Here is a 22379-nt window from a genome sequence, read left to right on the forward strand (position 1 = left end):
AGATATAAATAGGACTTCTATAAAGGCTTCTCTAAGATCTTGTTTGTTGCTACCCATGAGGAATAGATACCAGTGGTGAATGAACAAGATATAAATATGTCTTTTATACAGGTATTCTTTATATCTTTTTTGGTGTCACCTGTAAGGGCATTGGTACCAGTGGAAAAGTGGAAAAGATATTAATTAGGTCTAAAATACAGGTATTCCTAAGATCTGTTTTGGTGTCACCCATAAGGACATTGGTAGCAGTGGTAAGTGAGAAAAATATAAATAGGTCTTAAATACAGATATTCCTCAGATCTGTTTTGGTGTTACCCATAAAAACAAGGTACCAGTGGTAATTGAACAAGATATAAATAGGTCTGTTATACAGGAATTCCTTGGATCTTGTTTGTTGTTACCCATAAGGACAAGGTACCAGTGGTAATTGAACAAGATATAAATAGGTCATTTATACAGGCATTCTTTAGATCTGTTTTGGTGTCACCCATAATGACCTTGGTACCAGTTGTAAAGTGGATAAGATATAAATAGGTTATATATACAGGCATTCTTAAGATCTGTTTTGATGTTACCCATGAGGACAAGGTACCAGGGGTAATTGAACAAGATATAAATACGTCTTTTATACATGTATTCCTTGGATCTTGTTTGGTGTTACCAATAAGATTAAGGTACCAGTGGTAAAGTGGATAAGATATATATAAGTCATTTATACAGGTAATCTTTAGATCTGTTTTGGTGTCACCCATTATAACATTGGTACCAGTGGTAATTGAACAAGATATAAATAAGTCTTTTATACAGGCAATCCTTAGATCTTGTTTGTGTTGCCTACACAAACAAAGTACCAAAAGTAGGTGATTTGGATATAAGTCTATAGTATATATATAATGATTTTTTTATACCGCATATTGGATAGGGGTGGTATACTTGTTGACATACATCTGTCCATGTTTCCATTCGTTCCATGAACTTTTGGTTGTCTTTAAGAGGAGCAACACACATCATCATGATCATAGTTTCTTCAAATTTGGTATCCAGCTTCACATGAACATGCTATAGTGTGTGATGAACAATACCATCCACTACCTGTTAAATATAGTTTAAACATGATGACATGTGAAGGCATACTTTGTACAAGCATGTATTCCATCAAAAACAATTTAAGTTCCAGAAAACAACAAGGGTTTAATAACTTACTAAATGAACTAATTTTTTTTTTTGGCTAATTGGTCTTCATGACTTTTTGAGAGAAAAAAAATGGAAAAATGTAGTAAATATGTAAGGAACAAAGAAACAAAGTAAGCAACATGAAATAGGAATAGAAACGATTGCAGATCCAGTAATTTTCATAAGAGGGGGCCCATTGACTGCCTTAGAGAGGGCTGTTCCAGTCATGCCTCAGTGATTCCCTATATAATCAATATAATCAACCAAATTTCTTCCCTCCCCCTCCCCTCCCATCCGCCTCTGAGAAAGGGTTGTAGGTAATCTAGATTTTATTTAAGCTGGAAATCCAATCCAAAACATTGAAATGCTAGCCTAATAAAATTTACTCAAATATAGAAAAACTCTATTCCAAAGCTCCAAAATATGTGTACGATAAACAGGAACAGGCAAAAATATCCTCAATGCAGAATATGTATACTGAGGGGGGATAGGACCTTTATCGGGACTCCGGGATCGGGTGTTTTTAAGCTCGGGATTTCGGGATTGACCCTTTCGGGATCCGGGAATCGTTTTTTTCGGATTTCGGGACATCGGGATTTACTTTATTTAAATTCGGGACCTCGGGAATTCGTTTTTTTAAGTCCGGGATTTCGGGATCAGGACCCCTCCTATCCCCCCTCTATACTCCACTGGTTTTTATGTTTATGTTAAAATGTTATGGTCCTTAAAAATTGGAAAAAAAACCACATCACTATGATCATGATGATAACGTTGGAAGTCTAAAGTTCAACAAGGTTTGTTTTGTTCATTTCTTTTTCCTGTTTAGATCTGTGTTTGTTTTGTCCGAGTCTAAAGCTGTAAGTGATATGTCAATTATTATAATGTATATCGTTAAGCTATATCATGTATATATCTACCTATAATAAAACCTTTCTTAAAACTTGAAATATAAATTAAACTGTAAAGCAGATGAATTATTTCAGTATTTACACTTTTTGGCATTTTTTTTTAAAGCATTTAAATCATCATCATAATGCATTAATTTATAAAGAAATAAAAGAAAAATTGATTATGACGTCAACTTTTTTTTCAACAGCATACTATTCAGCCTCAAAAACTGTATTCCATGATGATGCCTTTGTTTTAAAGTCTACTTTATTTTTTGGCAGGAGGATGTTGAAACCAGACGAGCACTATTGTACAGTGAAGTAGAGGAATTATTTAAAGACCACGAGGGAAGAAATCATCTTGTCCTTGACAAACAAATATTTGTCAATGCAACTGATAAAGATGATAAAGAAATTGAATCCCTGAAGAAAGCCATCACAGAGCTTACTTTCGATCATCCTTGTTGGGGAGAGAACATGCCCAACGCTTGGGTCCCCCTTGAACTGGAGATTGCTGAAATGGTAGCTGCAGGAAGGCAAATCTTGTCATTGGTAGAACTTGAAGAATTGAATTCAATCAGCAAGGTGTCCGTTCTGGATTTTGAACAACTTCATGATTTCTTACACTTCCAGCATTCTCTTGGAAAGATGATCTACTTTCATACCCTTCAGCTCCGAGATTATGTTATAATTAACCCGCTACTCATGGTGGAGGTTATGAGATCATTTGTGACAGGTAGTTATAAATTGTAAATTATTGTTATAGTCGAACATGGTGAAGGTGTCATTGGTGTCATATCTGACATCAAACAATATACAAAGAGAGAAGATGTTAACAACTATAATTGGTATTAAAATAGGCAATGCTTTGGTCAGAAAGAACACTGACAAATCAAAATGTATTTTTTAACTTTTGATTTGTTTTCGTACTGATTTATTTTTCCTCTGATTTTCCTATATTAATTTCATTGTCAGTTTGTTTGTTTGTAATTCAGAGTTTTATATACACTTAATTTGACAACAGGGAATTGAAATCAACCCAAATAGCCAGTCAAATAATGTTTTGTTAAATTTACAGGCACCTGTTTTATTTTACTGTTTGTTTTTTTTTTCAACTGAAAGCTTGTTGTTTTGAAGATTATTAACATGATTAATGTGTCTTGTTTTGAGAAAGTGCGACATCTGGATGTGTCTTTTATTTTGGTGAAAATTCAGATTAAAAGTAGAGCAAAACTAGTTTTCTGGTTAAAATAGCTTATTTTTGATTTATTTGCTTTGGGGATGTGTATTTTTTTATATGCTTTGTTAATACACCATTCCAAATTTATTCCTGGTGTCAATCAATTTCAATTAGCTTGATACAAATGCACAAAACACGTTAAAATTCAAAACAAAACTTTGACATGCAGGTGAAATGACAAGATTTGTATCACATTGAAAAATATTTATTTTTTTGAATTTTAAAAATATTAATAGGTCACCAAATTCAATGTTAAACAAAATCTTTAACCATACATCAAAAAGGGAAAAGCAAGGATGAATATTGGATTAAGAGGTGTAGAATAAATGTATACAATAAACATGGTGAAATTAAACAAAAGTGTTCCTTTATATTTTTACTGAAAATTCAGAAATGTTGTCTGCCTTTATTATTCCAATTTTTAAGAATGAACACAAATAAGGGATTATAATTGCGATTTCAGGAAAATCTGCACCAAAATATTTGAATAGGATATAAAATAACATGCTACAGTCGCATTATCGTTATCAATGAAAACTTATCACTAATTACTGAATTTACAGTTAACTTTGCCTTTCACACCGGTACAGCCCATAATCAATATGAATAAGAAAAATCATGCCATCCTCAGAGGGTGATTTATCTCTGTATGTTACTTTCAGACATAGGATTTTGGCCAAAGAAAAGAAGAATGCAGGTAATATTCAGTAGAATGTCAGAAAGTGGAATCATACACCGAGAAGACCTGTATCAGATTTGGGAACAAAAGGATTTCCGTCCAATTTTACCGTACAAAGAGTTTATATTCAACATCCTCATTCATTTAGATATTCTGGCAGAGCAAAGAAGATATGACACAGGTACAGGAAGTCGGTTACCAGTAGAGAACTTCTTTGTTCCCTGTATGGTTACAGAAAGAAACACAACCAGCTTTATGGAAAAAGAATGTACACCAGAGAAAGCAATATGTCTAGCCTTTGTTTTTAAAGGAACTGTCATACCACCAGCTTTGCCCAATCGTCTGATCAGTGCGTGTCTGAGCATGTGGACTTTGAAGCAGTATGAAGGGAGAAAACTCCTCTTTTCAGGATTTATTGTTGTCTCATTTGACAAGGCACATGATGTTGTAATATGTGTCGAAGGCAACAAGATTCTTCTTTATTTAGTCCATAAAACCTCGGCTGGACTTATAGTACCAGATATAGCCACTGGAGTTAAGGAATGCTTGGTTACAACAATGGAAAGAATATCAGATTTCTATCAGTCCACAATCCATGTAAAACACGGCAAACAATTACCTTTCCATATTGAATATTCATGTTTTGAATTGAAATGCTTCATTAGTGAAGAGACAGCTTTGCAGATCAGTGAATGGGTTTGTGACAAACATAAACTTACACACAGACAAGGAAACTGGGTTGTTTGGAACCAAGATAAGGTAAACATTATATATATATATATATATAGTAAGGTCAGTAAGCAAATTGCAAATTAATTTAAAGAACGAACAAGATAGAAAACTAAAAAAACAGAACCCCAGTTTTTACATTCTTTTCTTGTGTAGTAACAAGTAGTTGTAAATAAAACTATAAAGAGTTATTTTTTTTTATCAACGTGCTAATTATCATTAGATAATACACTATTTTTCATATTTTAACTACTAGTATTACTCAAAAACCATTTGACTGTACAACAACAAATGGCTGTGTTCGTGGTACAAATGTACATCATTGTGTTACTCCCTTTTTGTGTTGGAGTTATTTTCTTCACAAGGTCCAGATTTCCAAAACTGATAATGATAGTACATTTGGTGCATATTTTGATAAATGAAATATCTCCTATTCTATAGATGATTAAAATTATTGCATGTATATATGTTTTATTTTTACAGATAAAAGAACAGTGTGAATTACATTGTCCAGGTAAGATTTCTCTAACGTAGCTTCACATGATTTAAAACTTGAAACAAGTTACTTAGTGATTGCATGCTAATATCAACATAATATATTTACTTTTATGAATTTAAACATTTGACAAAGAACTGATTGACGGTACATTTTCAATGGTTGTCACAAATCTGAACAAAGTTGTAAGCTAGGTGATTGCTTATAGAAGTGTGTTCCCCTTAAATGCATTTGTTAGTATTTTCTTTATTGTAGATAAATGAAAAGTCATGTTAAAAAGTAAAAATATCTGCAAAACATGATCTATGAATAATTCGAACTGCTTAACTTGTCAAAAGGTTCAGCATTTAAGTACATCACAACATTTCCCTTGGTTTTAGCTGATAGATAGGTGAAAAAATAACAGAAACAGTGATATTTTAAAGTCAATTCAATCGGCAAGATACTGCCTACAAAAAAATCAGTGTACAAATTTTGATATGTATACAGACATCATATCTGAAAGTCTAAAAGAGTAGCAATTGACAATTATGGTTGTTTTAGAACAAGGAAACATTACAGATTATTTCAACAATCCAACAAGTAGCGGTCCACAGTCAATGAAGTTATTTACCTTAATCTGCAAATTTTGAGAGAGATTTGCAATTAATTAGTAAAACTAATTATGTCTATGAATATAACTAATGAGTTATCATGGTGATTGCATTATCCAAAATGTTTAAGCAAATACCAAATCTTGTGTTTTTTATATTAATTGTTCAACTTAGCTATTTACAAGAAGATAACTCTTATAGCAAAAATGTAAGACAGAAATGATAGTGACATTTTCATTTTTAACTTACCTGTCCAAAAAGGACCAAGCGAGCTTTTCTTATATGAAGGCCTTCGTCATCTGTCGTCGTCGTTCAATACATTTTACACAAGTCTTCTACTCTCAAACTATAGACCCATATACATGTGGAATGTCTTAATTATCCGTCATAGAAAAAAATAGATCATGGTCGTAAAAATCCAGTTAAGCTTATATCTATGAAACTGAAGTATTAAAAGCAAATCTTTTTTGGTGTAAAAATGTAAATCATGTCATGATATATCTGACCGTAAATTTGTAGACGCTTCAGACAACCTATTTTTTTGTTGCTGCCCCTAAATTGGTCTTTCTAAGGAAATTTTGGAATTTCAATTTTTTATTTTGAATAGTTTGACAGATAGAGATAAAAATGTACAACAAACTAATCTCTTCATATAATTCATCATGATCAAAAGTGTCTGTTGACCCTGTCAGGAGTAATGGCCCTATCATGTAATTTTTTCACACTTTTCATAATTATTACAAAGTTGTCGGTGCCATATAGTTTTACCCTTGTCCGTATTTCCATCATTCTGTCTTACGGAGTTTTTTCTAAACGCATTCAGATATTGGGCTGATTTTTGGTATGTGAGTTAACCATGATGAGTTACAGATCAAGTTTAAGCTTCGTTCGTTCCTCTAATTTTTACCAAAATTATGGGCTTTGGACTTTCATAAATTGTTGAAAAGCACGGTTATATATAGGCTTTTTTTCTAAACTCTTTCAGATATTGGGATAATTTTTGGCATGTGAGTTAACCAAGATGAGTTACAGATCAAGTTTAAGTTTTGTTCTGCTTTGCTAATTTTTGCCGAAATTATGGGCTATTTACTTTGATAAATTGTTGAAAATCACAATTATACAGACTTTTTTTCTAAACGCATTCAGATATAGGGCTGATTTTTTATATGTGAGTTACAGATCAAGTTTAAGTTTTGTTTCACTCGGCTAATTTTTGCTGTAATGTTGTGCTTTGGACTTTGTGAATTTTTTGAAAAATTGCGTAATACAGATTTTTTTTTCTAAATGCTTACATATCTTGTGCTGATTTTTTGTATGTGAGCTTACTATGATGAGTTGTAGATCAAGTTTAAATTTCGTTTTGCTCCACTAATTTTTGACAAAATGAAGGGTTAACAACTTCGAAAATTGTTTTACAGACTTTTTTTCTATACGCCTCTAGATTTTGAGCTGATTTTTGACATGTGAGACTACCATCATGTTTGTGTCCACATGTGTTATTGAAATTGCAAATCTTTTAAATTTTGAGACGGGACCATTCATGTCGCTTTGACACATCTAGTTTGTAATCTTTTTTCAAAAAATGTTTATGAATCTACTGAACCAATCTAACCAAACTTAGCCCAAATTATTTTTATATTATCTAGTTGCATGTGTCCGTTGACCCCATCTATCAACCAAGATGATCGTAATGGCTTTTAACCTTATTTTGTGTTATGTGTAAAAGCTGTAGACGATAGAGAGAAACATTTACATTTGTTATATCGCAAATCTTTACAATGGTGTTTAACATGCCTACATTTGTCGTCAGAATCATCTGTAGCAATCCTACCAAAGTATGTCAATCGTAATAATTTTGCCAACCGCTAATGAATTGGCAATAAAGGCGTCACGTCTGCTTATATATCACGGTTTCCGATTGGTCAATTTTATGGGAAAGTCTAAATGATTATCAGAGTTATTTGATCTTGTTCCATTTTTACGGTACTTGTCTATCCCAAATTCATGTATTTGGTTTTGATGTTATATTTGTTATTCTCGTGGGATTTTATCTGATGCTTGGTCCGTTTCTGTGTGTGTTAGTTACATTGTAGTGTTGTGTCGTTGTTCTCCTCTTATATTTATGCGTTTCCCTCAGTTTTAGTTTGTTACCCCGATTTGGTTTTTGTCGAGCCTGCAACTTTTGTTGCAGAAAGCTCGACATAGGGATAGTGATCCGGCGGCGGCGGCGGCGGCGGCGGCGGCGGTGGTGTTAGCTAACTTCTTAAAAGCTTTATATTTTAGAAGGTGTAAGACCTGGATGCTTCATACTTTGTATATAGATGCCTCATGTTACGAAGTTTCCGTCAGTCACATGTCCAATGTCCTTGACCTCATTTTCATGGTTCAGTGACCACTTGAAAAAAAAGTTCAAATTTTTTGTAATGTTGAATTCTCTCTTATTATAAGTAATAGGATAACTATATTTCATATGTGCGTACCTTGCAAGGTCCTCATGTCTGTCAGACAGTTTTCACTTGACCTCGACCTCATTTCATGGATCAGTGAACAAGGTTAAGTTTTGGTGGTCAAGTCCATATCTCAGATACTATACGCAATAGGGCTAGTATATTCGGTGTATGGAAGGACTGTAAGGTGTACATGTCCAACTGGCAGGTGTCATCTGACCTTGACCTCATTTTCATGGTTCAGTGGTTAAAGTTAAATTTTTGTGTTTTGGTCTGTTTTTCTCATACTATATGCAATAGGTCTACTATATTTGTTGTATGGAATGATTGTAAGGTGTACATGTCTAGCGGGCAGATGTCATGTGACCTTGACCTCATTTTCATGGTTCAGTGGTCAATGTTAAGTTTTTGAGTTTAGGTCTTTTTATCTAATACTCTATGCTATAGGTCAACTATATTTGGTGTATGGAAATATTTTATGATCTTTATGTCAGTCGCGCAGGTTTTATTTGACCATGACCTCATTTTCAAGGTTCATTGCACAATGTTAAGTTTTTGTGTTTTGGTCTATTTTTCTTAAACTATTAGTAATAGGTCAACTATATATGTTGTATAGAAGCATTGTTAGCTGTACATGTCTGCCTGGCATGGTTCATCTGACCTTGACCTCATTTTCAAGGTTCATTGGTCTTTGTTTAGTTATCTTGGTTAATGTTAAGTTTATGTGACAGTTGTTATAATGCTTAACTTTATACTTAGGACTATCAACATAATATCAATGATTAGTATAGAAGGCGAGACATTTCAGCGTGTGCACTCTTGTTTGTCCATGGATTTATGAGTTTGAACAGCGGTATACTACTGTTGCCTTTATTTATACGTAAAGTCAAGAGAGAGTCTGAATGACATTGATGTCATGGGAACATTTGTATCTAAAAAAGGAACCTCTGAACTTATTAGACATACCACAAAAAATACTTGTGAGGTTTTTTTTTCAAGGTATCTTATATAAATTTACTAACAGGGGGATAAGTTCTATTCAGACAAAAAATAACAGGTTTTTTTCTGAAACAGTTTTTATAATAATTTACTGTGAGACATTTATTTATGTATGTGAAGTTAGCAGCCGGTTCGTTATTCGTTATTCGATATTCAATATCCAACCGGCTGCTAGCAGCCAGTTTGATATTCAAAATTTAGTGAAAAATCATAAGAAATTAAATACTTGAAATTATAAAAAGCACGATTTTCATAGTCAAAAGGACTGAGAAGATACGTAGGAATCATTAAATGACCTTTTCAAGCTGTCGCAATTTCTCGTTGTCCTCAAATATAAACCCTTTTCCGTGCGACTTATTTGTCTGTATGTAATATAGAGTTTTGTCATAAAAACGACTTCAAAGATGTACTTTTGTGTATAATGTTTCTTACGACAAAAAGAAAAACCAATAACTCTAGAAATATTTTTAACTAAAAATAGAAATATATATGGAAAGCCAAAAAAAAAATTTCAGTCAAAAAATGTCCAAATTTTAGGACAAAGGGCACAGGGTGATGGTGAGAGCCCCCTGATCTCTCAATCTTTCTAATATTTAACAGACATTTAGTCAATAGGTAGATACAAACGTGACTAAAAGGACTTTGGGTACACTTCCTGTCTTCTATGTTTACGGAGCGCCCAAAGTGCCAGTTGGATATTCAAAATATATAGCGAAAACCTACCCGAGACCGCTTAAATGAGGTTGAGACCCCCCTGGTCTTTCAATGTCCCTAAAATTCAACCAAATCATTGACTCTGTATATATAAAGATTGTATTAGATGGAGTTTCCAGAAAAACGTCATCTTCAATATCTACGGAGGGCTAAGATTGTCACTTTTCAGTCAAAAAATGTCCAAATTTTAGGACAAAGGGCACAGGGTGATGGTGAGAGCCCCCTGATCTCTCAATCTTTCTAATATTTAACAGACATTTAGTCAATAGGTAGATACAAACGTGACTAAAAGGACTTTGGGTACACTTCCTGTCTTCTATGTTTACGGAGCGCCCAAAGTGCCAGTTGGATATTCAAAATATATAGCGAAAACCTACACGAGACCGCTTAAATGAGGTTGAGACCCCCCTGGTCTTTCAATGTCCCTAAAATTCAACCAAATCATTGACTCTGTATATATAAAGATTGTATTAGATGGAGTTTCCAGAAAAACGTCATCTTCAATATCTACGGAGGGCTAAGATTGTCACTTTTCAGTCAAAAAATGTCCAAATTTTAGGACAAAGGGCACAGGGTGATGGTGAGAGCCCCCTGATCTCTCAATCTTTCTAATATTTAACAGACATTTAGTCAATAGGTAGATACAAACGTGACTAAAAGGACTTTGGGTACACTTCCTGTCTTCTATGTTTACGGAGCGCCCAAAGTGCCAGTTGGATATTCAAAATATATAGCGAAAACCTACCCGAGACCGCTTAAATGAGGTTGAGACCCCCCTGGTCTTTCAATGTCCCTAAAATTCAACCAAATCATTGACTCTGTATATATAAAGATTGTATTAGATGGAGTTTCCAGAAAAACGTCATCTTCAATATCTACGGAGGGCTAAGATTGTCACTTTTCAGTCAAAAAATGTCCAAATTTTAGGACAAAGGGCACAGGGTGATGGTGAGAGCCCCCTGATCTCTCAATCTTTCTAATATTTAACAGACATTTAGTCAATAGGTAGATACAAACGTGACTAAAAGGACTTTGGGTACACTTTCTGTCTTCTATGTTTACGGAGCGCCCAAAGTGCCAGTTGGATATTCAAAATATATAGCGAAAACCTACCCGAGACCGCTTAAATGAGGTTGAGACCCCCCTGGTCTTTCAATGTCCCTAAAATTCAACCAAATCATTGACTCTGTATATATAAAGATTGTATTAGATGGAGTTTCCAGAAAAACGTCATCTTCAATATCTACGGAGGGCTAAGATTGTCACTTTTCAGTCAAAAAATGTCCAAATTTTAGGACAAAGGGCACAGGGTGATGGTGAGAGCCCCCTGATCTCTCAATCTTTCTAATATTTAACAGACATTTAGTCAATAGGTAGATACAAACGTGACTAAAAGGACTTTGGGTACACTTCCTGTCTTCTATGTTTACGGAGCGCCCAAAGTGCCAGTTGGATATTCAAAATATATAGCGAAAACCTACCCGAGACCGCTTAAATGAGGTTGAGACCCCCCTGGTCTTTCAATGTCCCTAAAATTCAACCAAATCATTGACTCTGTATATATAAAGATTGTATTAGATGGAGTTTCCAGAAAAACGTCATCTTCAATATCTACGGAGGGCTAAGATTGTCACTTTTCAGTCAAAAAATGTCCAAATTTTAGGACAAAGGGCACAGGGTGATGGTGAGAGCCCCCTGATCTCTCAATCTTTCTAATATTTAACAGACATTTAGTCAATAGGTAGATACAAACGTGACTAAAAGGGCTTTGGGTACACTTCCTGTCTTCTATGTTTACGGAGCGCCCAAAGTGCCAGTTGGATATTCAAAATATATAGCGAAAACCTACCCGAGACCGCTTAAATGAGGTTGAGACCCCCCTGGTCTTTCAATGTCCCTAAAATTCAACCAAATCATTGACTCTGTATATATAAAGATTGTATTAGATGGAGTTTCCAGAAAAACGTCATCTTCAATATCTACGGAGGGCTAAGATTGTCACTTTTCAGTCAAAAAATGTCCAAATTTTAGGACAAAGGGCACAGGGTGATGGTGAGAGCCCCCTGATCTCTCAATCTTTCTAATATTTAACAGACATTTAGTCAATAGGTAGATACAAACGTGACTAAAAGGACTTTGGGTACACTTCCTGTCTTCTATGTTTACGGAGCGCCCAAAGTGCCAGTTGGATATTCAAAATATATAGCGAAAACCTACCCGAGACCGCTTAAATGAGGTTGAGACCCCCCTGGTCTTTCAATGTCCCTAAAATTCAACCAAATCATTGACTCTGTATATATAAAGATTGTATTAGATGGAGTTTCCAGAAAAAACGTCATCTTCAATATCTACGGAGGGCTAAGATTGTCACTTTTCAGTCAAAAAATGTCCAAATTTTAGGACAAAGGGCACAGGGTGATGGTGAGAGCCCCCTGATCTCTCAATCTTTCTAATATTTAACAGACATTTAGTCAATAGGTAGATACAAACGTGACTAAAAGGACTTTGGGTACACTTCCTGTCTTCTATGTTTACGGAGCGCCCAAAGTGCCAGTTGGATATTCAAAATATATAGCGAAAACCTACCCGAGACCGCTTAAATGAGGTTGAGACCCCCCCTGGTGTTTCAATGTCCCTAAAATTCAACCAAATCATTGACTCTGTATATATAAAGATTGTATTAGATGGAGTTTCCAGAAAAACGTCATCTTCAATATCTACGGAGGGCTAAGATTGTCACTTTTCAGTCAAAAAATGTCCAAATTTTAGGACAAAGGGCACAGGGTGATGGTGAGAGCCCCCTGATCTCTCAATCTTTCTAATATTTAACAGACATTTAGTCAATAGGTAGATACAAACGTGACTAAAAGGACTTTGGGTACACTTCCTGTCTTCTATGTTTACGGAGCGCCCAAAGTGCCAGTTGGATATTCAAATATATAGCGAAAACCTACCCGAGACCGCTTAAATGAGGTTGAGACCCCCCTGGTCTTTCAATGTCCCTAAAATTCAACCAGATCATTGACTCTGTATATATAAAGATTGTATTAGATGGAGTTTCCAGAAAAACGTCATCTTCAATATCTACGGAGGGCTAAGATTGTCACTTTTCAGTCAAAAAATGTCCAAATTTTAGGACAAAGGGCACAGGGTGATGGTGAGAGCCCCCTGATCTCTCAATCTTTCTAATATTTAACAGACATTTAGTCAATAGGTAGATACAAACGTGACTAAAAGGACTTTGGGTACACTTCCTGTCTTCTATGTTTACGGAGCGCCCAAAGTGCCAGTTGGATATTCAAAATATATAGCGAAAACCTACCCGAGACCGCTTAAATGAGGTTGAGACCCCCCTGGTCTTTCAATGTCTATAAAATTTAATTAAATCATAGACTCTGTATATATGAAGGTTGTATTAGAAGGATTTCCCAGAATATTGTCATATTCGATATATATATGGAGGGCTTATATTGTCACTTTTCTGCTAATCATTATCAGAATTTTAGGACAAAGGGCACAGGGCAATGGTGATAGCCATCTAATCTCTCAATCTTTGTATTACTAAGCAGACATTTAGTTAATAGGTAGGCAGAAATTATAACCTTATGTTGGAAAGGGCCAACCATATCCCCACTTGGGGTTGTGAGAGATTAAACAAGCAGCTGACCACCGTCTTGACAAAGAGAGAGACCGATTGAGCTCGGCAAATTGTGAGCTATGGGATGAAAAAAAAACAGGCGCACCGGGTATGATTACCACGAATTTTATATTTTTTGATATGGACGATAGGATCGAAAGATCAAAAGCTGGGTCTAAAAACCGTTTAATCGTGGATATTAGTTTTGGGTGAAACAAATTGATTTTATTTTGGATTGTTATAAAGATTAAGACATCGATCCAATAACTATTAATAGCTGGAATTGGTTGTTGAAAACGTCAAAGCCCTGAGTGGTATTGCCAAAATGAACCACCGCCGATGGTACTCCCGGATGAGGAAGGATCAGTTGGATCAGTTGATCGGAACGAAGACCAACATTTTTTTAGCGTTGTTCCAACCCTATACTAGGAAGGATATTATCACCCAAGCCAAACAGCATGAGTTGATAGAGGTTAGCAGGATGTCGAAAGATCGACTACTGGATAAGTTACAGGAACAGATCAGAGAAGATAGGAAATCATTGGGGATAAAATTGAGGTACATCCACTGAAGAAAGCCTTTAAAGATGTATTTACTACCTGAAAGATGACCACTATTATTGACATGGAGGTGCAGACCTTCCTTGAGGTCTCTCAGATGTCAAGAGTGGAACTTATAGACGATTGGGCATTGAAAGGATAACAAGTCAATGTGATGCTGCACTGTGAAGATTAACCCAACAGGTAAGATGGATGATGAGAACGTGGGATACTTTCATTTGGGAAACCAGATTTTCCCTTCAACCACGGACTTGCTTGAAACCCTTGAGAAGGGTAGATTAACCCTTGATTTAGAATAGATGATAGTGAAGTATACCCGCTGCACATTTCAAACATTGGTGAACAGCGGGAGAGAGAACTCAACTTACTGCTGATCCAAGGCTACATGTGCTTAAACCACGTTTATAGCAAGGAAGTTCTGGAAAACAACAAAGAGTGTTGCGTCAACCACAAGGCAGCCAAGATCAGAGCTGCCCAAAGAAGGGACATACCAGCTGACTTTTGTCAACAACACCCACCCGATGAGAGTCCCTTTCGTAGTGTACGCGGACTTTGAGTGCTTTGATTTACCGATGCGGTTGAAATCAAAAACGATAAGGTTCTGTAGCAATACACAGTTTAATAGAAGTTTAGTATCGCATTATGGCCATGGTGAATTTTTTAAATATGAAAGTTTTTGTACAATGAAATACATTTTTAGATAATTGAAGAATAATATAGCCTCCTTAGTGGGGTTATATGAACATTTAGATTGTTTTTAGCATGTTTTATATGGTATGTATCTGTTTGACAGTCCGTATTTTTCTATCCGTACCACCCATAGGTCCATAAATTATTGTAGTGTTTATCAACAAATATTTATAGCTCGACCTTTTCAATTCAAATTATGGAAAAACGAGCAAAAATGCATGTGTGTTTTTTAACCTTTCGATAGATATATGCCTATAGTTTCAGGAAAGGTACAACTGTTCAAACCAACGCTTAGGGGCGTTCAAACAAACGCTTACAGGTATTCAAACCTTCACTTAGGAAGGTTCACGTCAACGCTTTAAATAAATGAACGTTTATAAAGATTACAGACCCGAAACAGTGTGAGGCGCTCGCCAAGGAGTTGCAAGAGATCAAGCGGAAGATTCAAGCCATTAACATGCAGCATCGCCTGGAGAAGATTGGACTCAACCCTGACCTTTCCAAGGTGTTAAGCCTGTGGTTGAGGCTCAGCGAGAGGCAGCTTCACCGATCACCTAAACGATCGTTTAACTTCCTGCAGCAGTGACAGCCCTCCAGCCTCCACCGCCCAAGTTTGACTACCCACTATCCATTGCACCACCTATAGACACCATCCTCGGACTTCGAGCACAGCAGTATTTGCAGATCAGTAACGATCCTTCGCCGACCACACCTTTGGATCTCGATCTCTTCATCGGAAGCTAACCAGTTACTTCTGACGACGATGATATTTTCGTGGATGGTGTGAGGTACAAAGGAACCCTTAACCTCTGGGAACTCATGGTGAAAAAGAAATCAGAATCTTTTGAGTCCGAAGTTTTTAAGACCTTGTCGACTATGCAGAGATCCTGCACAGTTCCGGTGCATGTATCAAGGCAATTAACCCTCTCGAGAACCCTAAGGCGATAAAGATCTAAGTGGACGAAGATTGTGTCTCACATCTAAAGCAAGATAAGCATTGTGGCGGACTTCAAACCGTGTTTCTACCCTCCGACTTTGACCAGCTCCTTTTTTGCTTGGATCTGTGCAACACTGCATACCGTGCTGGAAACAATGGTGTGCGCAACGCGATTATGGCGATCATCGATGCCATAAAGAAAGGTGAACACATCAGCATCAAGGAATATAAGCAACTCCATCGTAATATCCTCAATTAAGAAAGGTTTTGTTTGAAAGTATGCATACGGTGGTAGAAGTTTTTTTGACACTATCACCAGTATCGCTGGTCGCATGTTCACCTCCTCTGCTGCCAAGACATTGAAAAGTAGGCCTATGAGCACTGCCACCAATGCAGCCATGATAGGAGTGGTAGGTGGTAGTCGTCAACCATGTCGTTGACAAAGTGACCCGCACTCGAAAACCCATTGACAAACGCAGCAAGCCCAATCAACAGCTCAGTGTTAAACGCAGAAAGCCCAACAACCAAACCCAGTTAAACAATTTCATCTCTGGTCGTGGCATCGGTACCATCCCAACTTCCTCCAATGCTATAAATAAATACATAATGTCTGACATCCTTACAATCACAGAAGGGTTGACCTTCGATGAAAGTCTTCAAAAATATTAATACTAGGTTCACGAATTCGAACCTTAAGCCGGCGCCCAACTTACCAACTCTGGAGCGTCACTCCTGCAGACGAAAACAAGATGCAACTGTACAAAACCATCCAGAAAGGATTTCGCATGAGACAGTGTGATTTCATAGTCGTTCTCCAAGCCTCACAGTTTAACTGCCGCCTAGCTGCCAATAGTGGTCGCGAAAAGCCAAGATATATTATCGTTGCCTTTCAAACCGACAGCAGATAATGACAAAACCAATAATGCTTCCGTGTTCAATCGCTGTCGATTGCAAAATATCCATGTCACCCTCAAAGCTGAACGCTACTCAGCCGTCGACTTTAATGCCGGTTTTTTTCAGAAAACAAGGTTGCCATAGTGTTCAAGGAGGATGTAGACTTCAGAAAGAAATTCTACAACATTGACACCCTCCTTAGTAACGGTGATGTCAACCCCTCTGATTTCATTGACATATAGCCGCTGTTGGTCATTGATGTAAGTCATCAGTCCGAGCGGACATCCAAAGTCGAGCGGAATTCGAGCGTTATGTTCCCGCCAACACCGAAGCATTTGCACTTCCAATCTCCGTAGGAGTCCAAGGCATCCAGTTCGAATCGTTCGGTCAGTAGTTGAACGTCGTGTTTTAATAAATAAATGGACACCACACTGTTGCAGCAAATCGTCCACAACACAGACCTAAAACAAGGGTTTTCCATCCTTGTCTCTAGAAACGACAGTCGCATTTTTACTCTGTTCAACCCCCTCCCCCAACTACAATTTAAGGAATCGAACACCACATTGGGATTTAAGCGACAGCTCTACACATTTGATCGGGCAACAAATGTTACAAAGAGGGTGAAGACATTGTTAGCATCAGAAGCATAAACAGCATCCTGGTGAACAGTGGCATCATCAATAGCAGCTACATACACGGCTCCCAACAGTCCACTATCTGAAGCTTACCCCCCCCCCCCCCCCACTGCAATCGATTCTGGGGTAAAGATCATTCAAACCCCCAAAAAATATGGTGTTCTTACCCGTGATCTTGAGAACCATCAATCGCATGCAGACATACCTCACCAATCCAGACGGCGATCCTCCACAATCTCCGCAGAGAACATCTCACCATCCGCTTCCATCTTCGCGAGGCATGAATAAATAGTCTATTGAAATACGGTTTGAACTTTATAAAAGGTCAATCTAAATATTACAGAGAGCAGACAAAAAAGGTTTCCCGGTCACCATTCGTTTATCCCACACAAACCTGCATGGTGAACACAAGATGTTGTTTACCCCGCGACAGATTGAAAAGATCACCAAGCTTCTACAAAATGGTTCTAGTGGAAAAAAGCACTAACCAATTGAAGAAAAACATTCAAAAAGAAAGTGGATTCCTATCCATGTTAGCGGAAAGGGCAATGCGAGCCTTTCCTATGTTGGCGAACACAATTCATGTCAGCATGAGGTGTTGGAGCCCTAAGTTGTCTGTGTGAAATAGCGATCAACAATGCATTTGGACCTGGATTTTACATCAAAAGGGGTGGTTGTGTGAGCTGTGTGAAGGTGTGTGATAAAGGTCTGTATATTTTCCCTTCAACCTATAGTGACGGTTTGTATTTTCAACTAGGTCATCGATTCTACTAGGCCTAGGGTTCTGGTCTGATCTGATCTGCAGCAAACAGTCCGTTCAAGAACATTCCACTTTTGATACAATCTTTATATATATAAAATCTATGATTTGGTTGAATTTAATGGAAATTGAAAGACCAGGGGGGTCTCATCCTCATTTAAGCGGTCTCAGGTAGCTTTTCACTAAATATTTTGAATATCCAGTTGGCACTTTGGGCGCTCCGTAAACATAAAAGACAGGAAGTCTACCCAAGTTCCTTTTAGTAATGTGTGCATCTACCTATTGACTAAATGTCTGCATAATATTAGAAAGATTGAGCAATAAGGTGGCTCTCACCATTGCCCTGTGCCCTTTGTCCTATAATTTTGATAATTTTTAGCTGAAAAAGACAATACAAGCCCTCCATAGATATCGAACATGACATTATTCTGGACAATCCTTCTGATGCAACCTTTATATATACAGAATCTATGATTCACTTAAATTTTGTGGACATTGAAAAACCAGGGGGGTCTCACCTTCATTTAAGCGGTCTCAGGTAGCTTTTCACTAAATATTTTGAATATCCAACTGGCACTTTGGGCGCTCCGTTAACATAGAGAAAGGAAGTCTACCCAAATTCCTTTTAGTCACGCGTGTATCTACCTATTGACTAAATGTCTGCATAAATATTACAGAGAGCAGACAAAAAAGGTTTCCCGGTCACCATTCGTTTATCCCACACAAACCTGCATGGTGAACACAAGATGTTGTTTACCCTGCGACAGATTGAAAAGATCACCAAGCTTCTACAAAATGGTTCTAGTGGAAAAAAGCACTAACCAATTGAAGAAAAACATTCAAAAAGAAAGTGGATTCCTATCCATGTTAGCGGAAAGGGCAATGCGAGCCTTTCCTATGTTGGCGAACACAATTCATGTCAGCATGAGGTGTTGGAGCCCTAAGTTGTCTGTGTGAAATAGCGATCAACAATGCATTTGGACCTGGATTTTACATCAAAAGGGGTGGTTGTGTGAGCTGTGTGAAGGTGTGTGATAAAGGTCTGTATATTTTCCCTTCAACCTATAGTGACGGTTTGTATTTTCAACTAGGTCATCGATTCTACTAGGCCTAGGGTTCTGGTCTGATCTGATCTGCAGCAAACAGTCCGTTCAAGAACATTCCACTTTTGATACAATCTTTATATATATAAAATCTATGATTTGGTTGAATTTAATGGAAATTGAAAGACCAGGGGGGTCTCATCCTCATTTAAGCGGTCTCAGGTAGCTTTTCACTAAATATTTTGAATATCCAGTTGGCACTTTGGGCGCTCCGTAAACATAAAAGACAGGAAGTCTACCCAAGTTCCTTTTAGTAATGTGTGCATCTACCTATTGACTAAATGTCTGCATAATATTAGAAAGATTGAGCAATAAGGTGGCTCTCACCATTGCCCTGTGCCCTTTGTCCTATAATTTTGATAATTTTTAGCTGAAAAGTGACAATACAAGCCCTCCATAGATATCGAATATGACATTATTCTGGGCAATCCTTCTGATACAACCTTTATATATACAGAGTCTATGATTTACTAAAATTTTGTGGACATTGAAAAACCAGGGGGGTCTCACCCTCATTTAAGCGGTCTCAGGTAGCTTTTCACTATCTATTTTGAATATCCAACTGGCACTTTGAGCGCTCCGTAAACATTAAAGACAGGAAGTCTAACCCAAATTCCTTTTAGTCACGTGTGTATCTACCTATTGACTAAATGTCTGCATAATATTAGAAAGATTGAGCAATTAGGGGGCTCTCACCATTGCCCTGTGCCCTTTGTCCTAAAATTTTGATAATTTTTAGCTGAAAAGTGACAATACAAGCCCTCCATAGATATCGAATATGACATTATTCTGGGCAATCCTTCTGATACAACCTTTATATAATCAGAGTCTATGATTTATTTAAATTTTGTGGACATTGAAAGACCAGGGGGTCTCAACCTCATTTAAGCAGTCTCAGGTAGCTTTTCACTATCTATTTTGAATATCCAACTGGCGCTTTGGGCGCTCCGTTAACATAGAGACAGGAAGTCTACCCAAATTCCTTTTAGTCACGTGTGTATCTACCTATTGACTAAATTTCTGCATAATATTAGAAAGGTTGAACAATCAGGGGGCTCTCACCATTGCCCTGTGCCCTTTGTCCTAAAATTTTGATAATTTTTAGCTGAAAAGTGACAATACAAGCCCTCCATAGATATCGAATATGACATTATTCTGGATAATCCTTCTGATACAACCTTTATATATACAGAGTCTATGATTTACTTAAATTTTGTGGACATTGAAAGACGAGGGGGGTCTCAACCTCATTTAAGCGGTCTCAGGTAGCTTTTCACTATTTATTTTGAATATCCAACTGGCACTTTGGGCGCTCCGTAAACATTAAAGACAGGAAGTCTATCCAAATTCCTTTTGGTCACGTGTGTATCTACCTATTGACTAAATGTCTGTTAAATATTAGAAAGATTGAGCAATTAGGGGGCTCTCACTATTGCCCTGTGCCTTTTGTCCTAAAATGTTTATAATTTTTAGCTGAAAAGTGACAATACAAGCCCTCCATAGATATCGAATATGACATTATTCTGGGCAATCCTTCTGATACAACCTTTATATATACAGAGTCTATGATTTACTTAAATTTTGTGGACATTGAAAGACGAGGGGGTCTCAACCTCATTTAAGCGGTCTCAGGTAGCTTTTCACTATCTATTTTGAATATCCAACTGGCACTTTGGGCGCTCCGTAAACATTAAAGACAGGAAGTCTATCCAAATTACTTTTATTCACGTGTGTATCTACCTATTGACTAAATGTCTGCATAATATTAGAAAGATTGAGCAATTAGGGGGCTCTCACCATAGCCCTGTGCCCGTTGTCCTAAAATTTTGATAATTTTTAGCTGAAAAAGACAATACAAGCCCTCCATAGATATCGAACATGACATTATTCTGGACAATCCTTCTGATGCAACCTTTATATATACAGAATCTATGATTCACTTAAATTTTGTGGACATTGAAAAACCAGGGGGGTCTCACCTTCATTTAAGCGGTCTCAGGTAGCTTTTCACTAAATATTTTGAATATCCAACTGGCACTTTGGGCGCTCCGTTAACATAGAGAAAGGAAGTCTACCCAAATTCCTTTTAGTCACGCGTGTATCTACCTATTGACTAAATGTCTGCATAATATTAGAAAGGTTGAACAATTAGGGGGCTCTCACCATTGCCCTGTGCCCTTTGTCCTAAAATTTTGATAATTTTTAGCTGAAAAGTGACAATACAAGCCCTCCATAGATATCGAATATGACATTATTCTGGGCAATCCTTCTGATACAACCTTTATATATACAGAGTCTATGATTTACTTAAATTTTGTGGACATTGAAAGACGAGGGGGTCTCAACCTCATTTAAGCGGTCTCAGGTAGCTTTTCACTATCTATTTTGAATATCCATCTGGCATTTTGGGCGCTCCGTAAACATTAAAGACAGGAAGTCTACCCAAATTCCTTTTAGTCACGTGTGTATCTATCTATTGATTAAATGTCTGCATAATATTAGAAAGATTGCGCAATGAGGGGGCTCTCACCATTGCCCTGTGCCCTTTGTCCTAAAATTTTGATAATTTTTAGCTGAAAAGTGACAATACAAGCCCTCCATAGATATCGAATATGACATTATTCTGGGCAATCCTTCTGATACATCCTTTATATATACAGAGTCTATGATTTACTTAAATTTTGTGGACATTGAAAGACCAGGGGGGTCTCACCCTCATTTAAGCGGTCTCAGGTAGCTTTTCACTATCTATTTCGAATATCCAACTGGCACTTTGGGCGCTCCGTAAACATTAAAGACAGGAAGTCTATCCAAATTACTTTTATTCACGTGTGTATCTACCTATTGACTAAATGTCTGCATAATATTAGAAAGATTGAGCAATTCGGGGGCTCTCACCATAGCCCTGTGCCCGTTGTCCTAAAATTTTGATAATTTTTAGCTGAAAAGTGACAATACAAGCCCTCCATAGATATCGAATATGACATTATTCTGGACAATCCTTCTGATGCAACCTTTATATATACAAATTCTATGATTTACTTAAATTTTGTGGACATTGAAAAACCAGGGGGGTCTCACCCTCATTTAAGCGGTCTCAGGTAGCTTTTCACTAAATATTTTGAATATCCAACTGGCACTTTGGGCGCTCCGTTAACACAGAGAAAGGAAGTCTACCGAAATTCCTTTTAGTCACGTGTGTATCT

General features: G+C 37.0%; 1 protein-coding gene across 1 annotated transcript in view; it reads left to right on the forward strand.

The window, feature by feature from the left end:
• The window catches only part of LOC143054747 (uncharacterized), a 73363-nt gene that overhangs the window by 32636 nt on the left and 18348 nt on the right, over positions 1-22379 (forward strand). The window contains exons 9-11 of the mRNA XM_076227786.1: positions 2343-2796; positions 3963-4738; positions 5192-5222. Of these exons, the coding sequence (XP_076083901.1) occupies positions 2343-2796; positions 3963-4738; positions 5192-5222 (1261 nt within the window). The remainder of the gene's footprint in view (positions 1-2342; positions 2797-3962; positions 4739-5191; positions 5223-22379) is intronic.

Source organism: Mytilus galloprovincialis, chromosome 12 (genome assembly GCF_965363235.1).
Source record: "Mytilus galloprovincialis chromosome 12, xbMytGall1.hap1.1, whole genome shotgun sequence".
In the NCBI taxonomy this organism is placed as follows: Eukaryota; Metazoa; Mollusca; class Bivalvia; order Mytilida; family Mytilidae; genus Mytilus; species Mytilus galloprovincialis.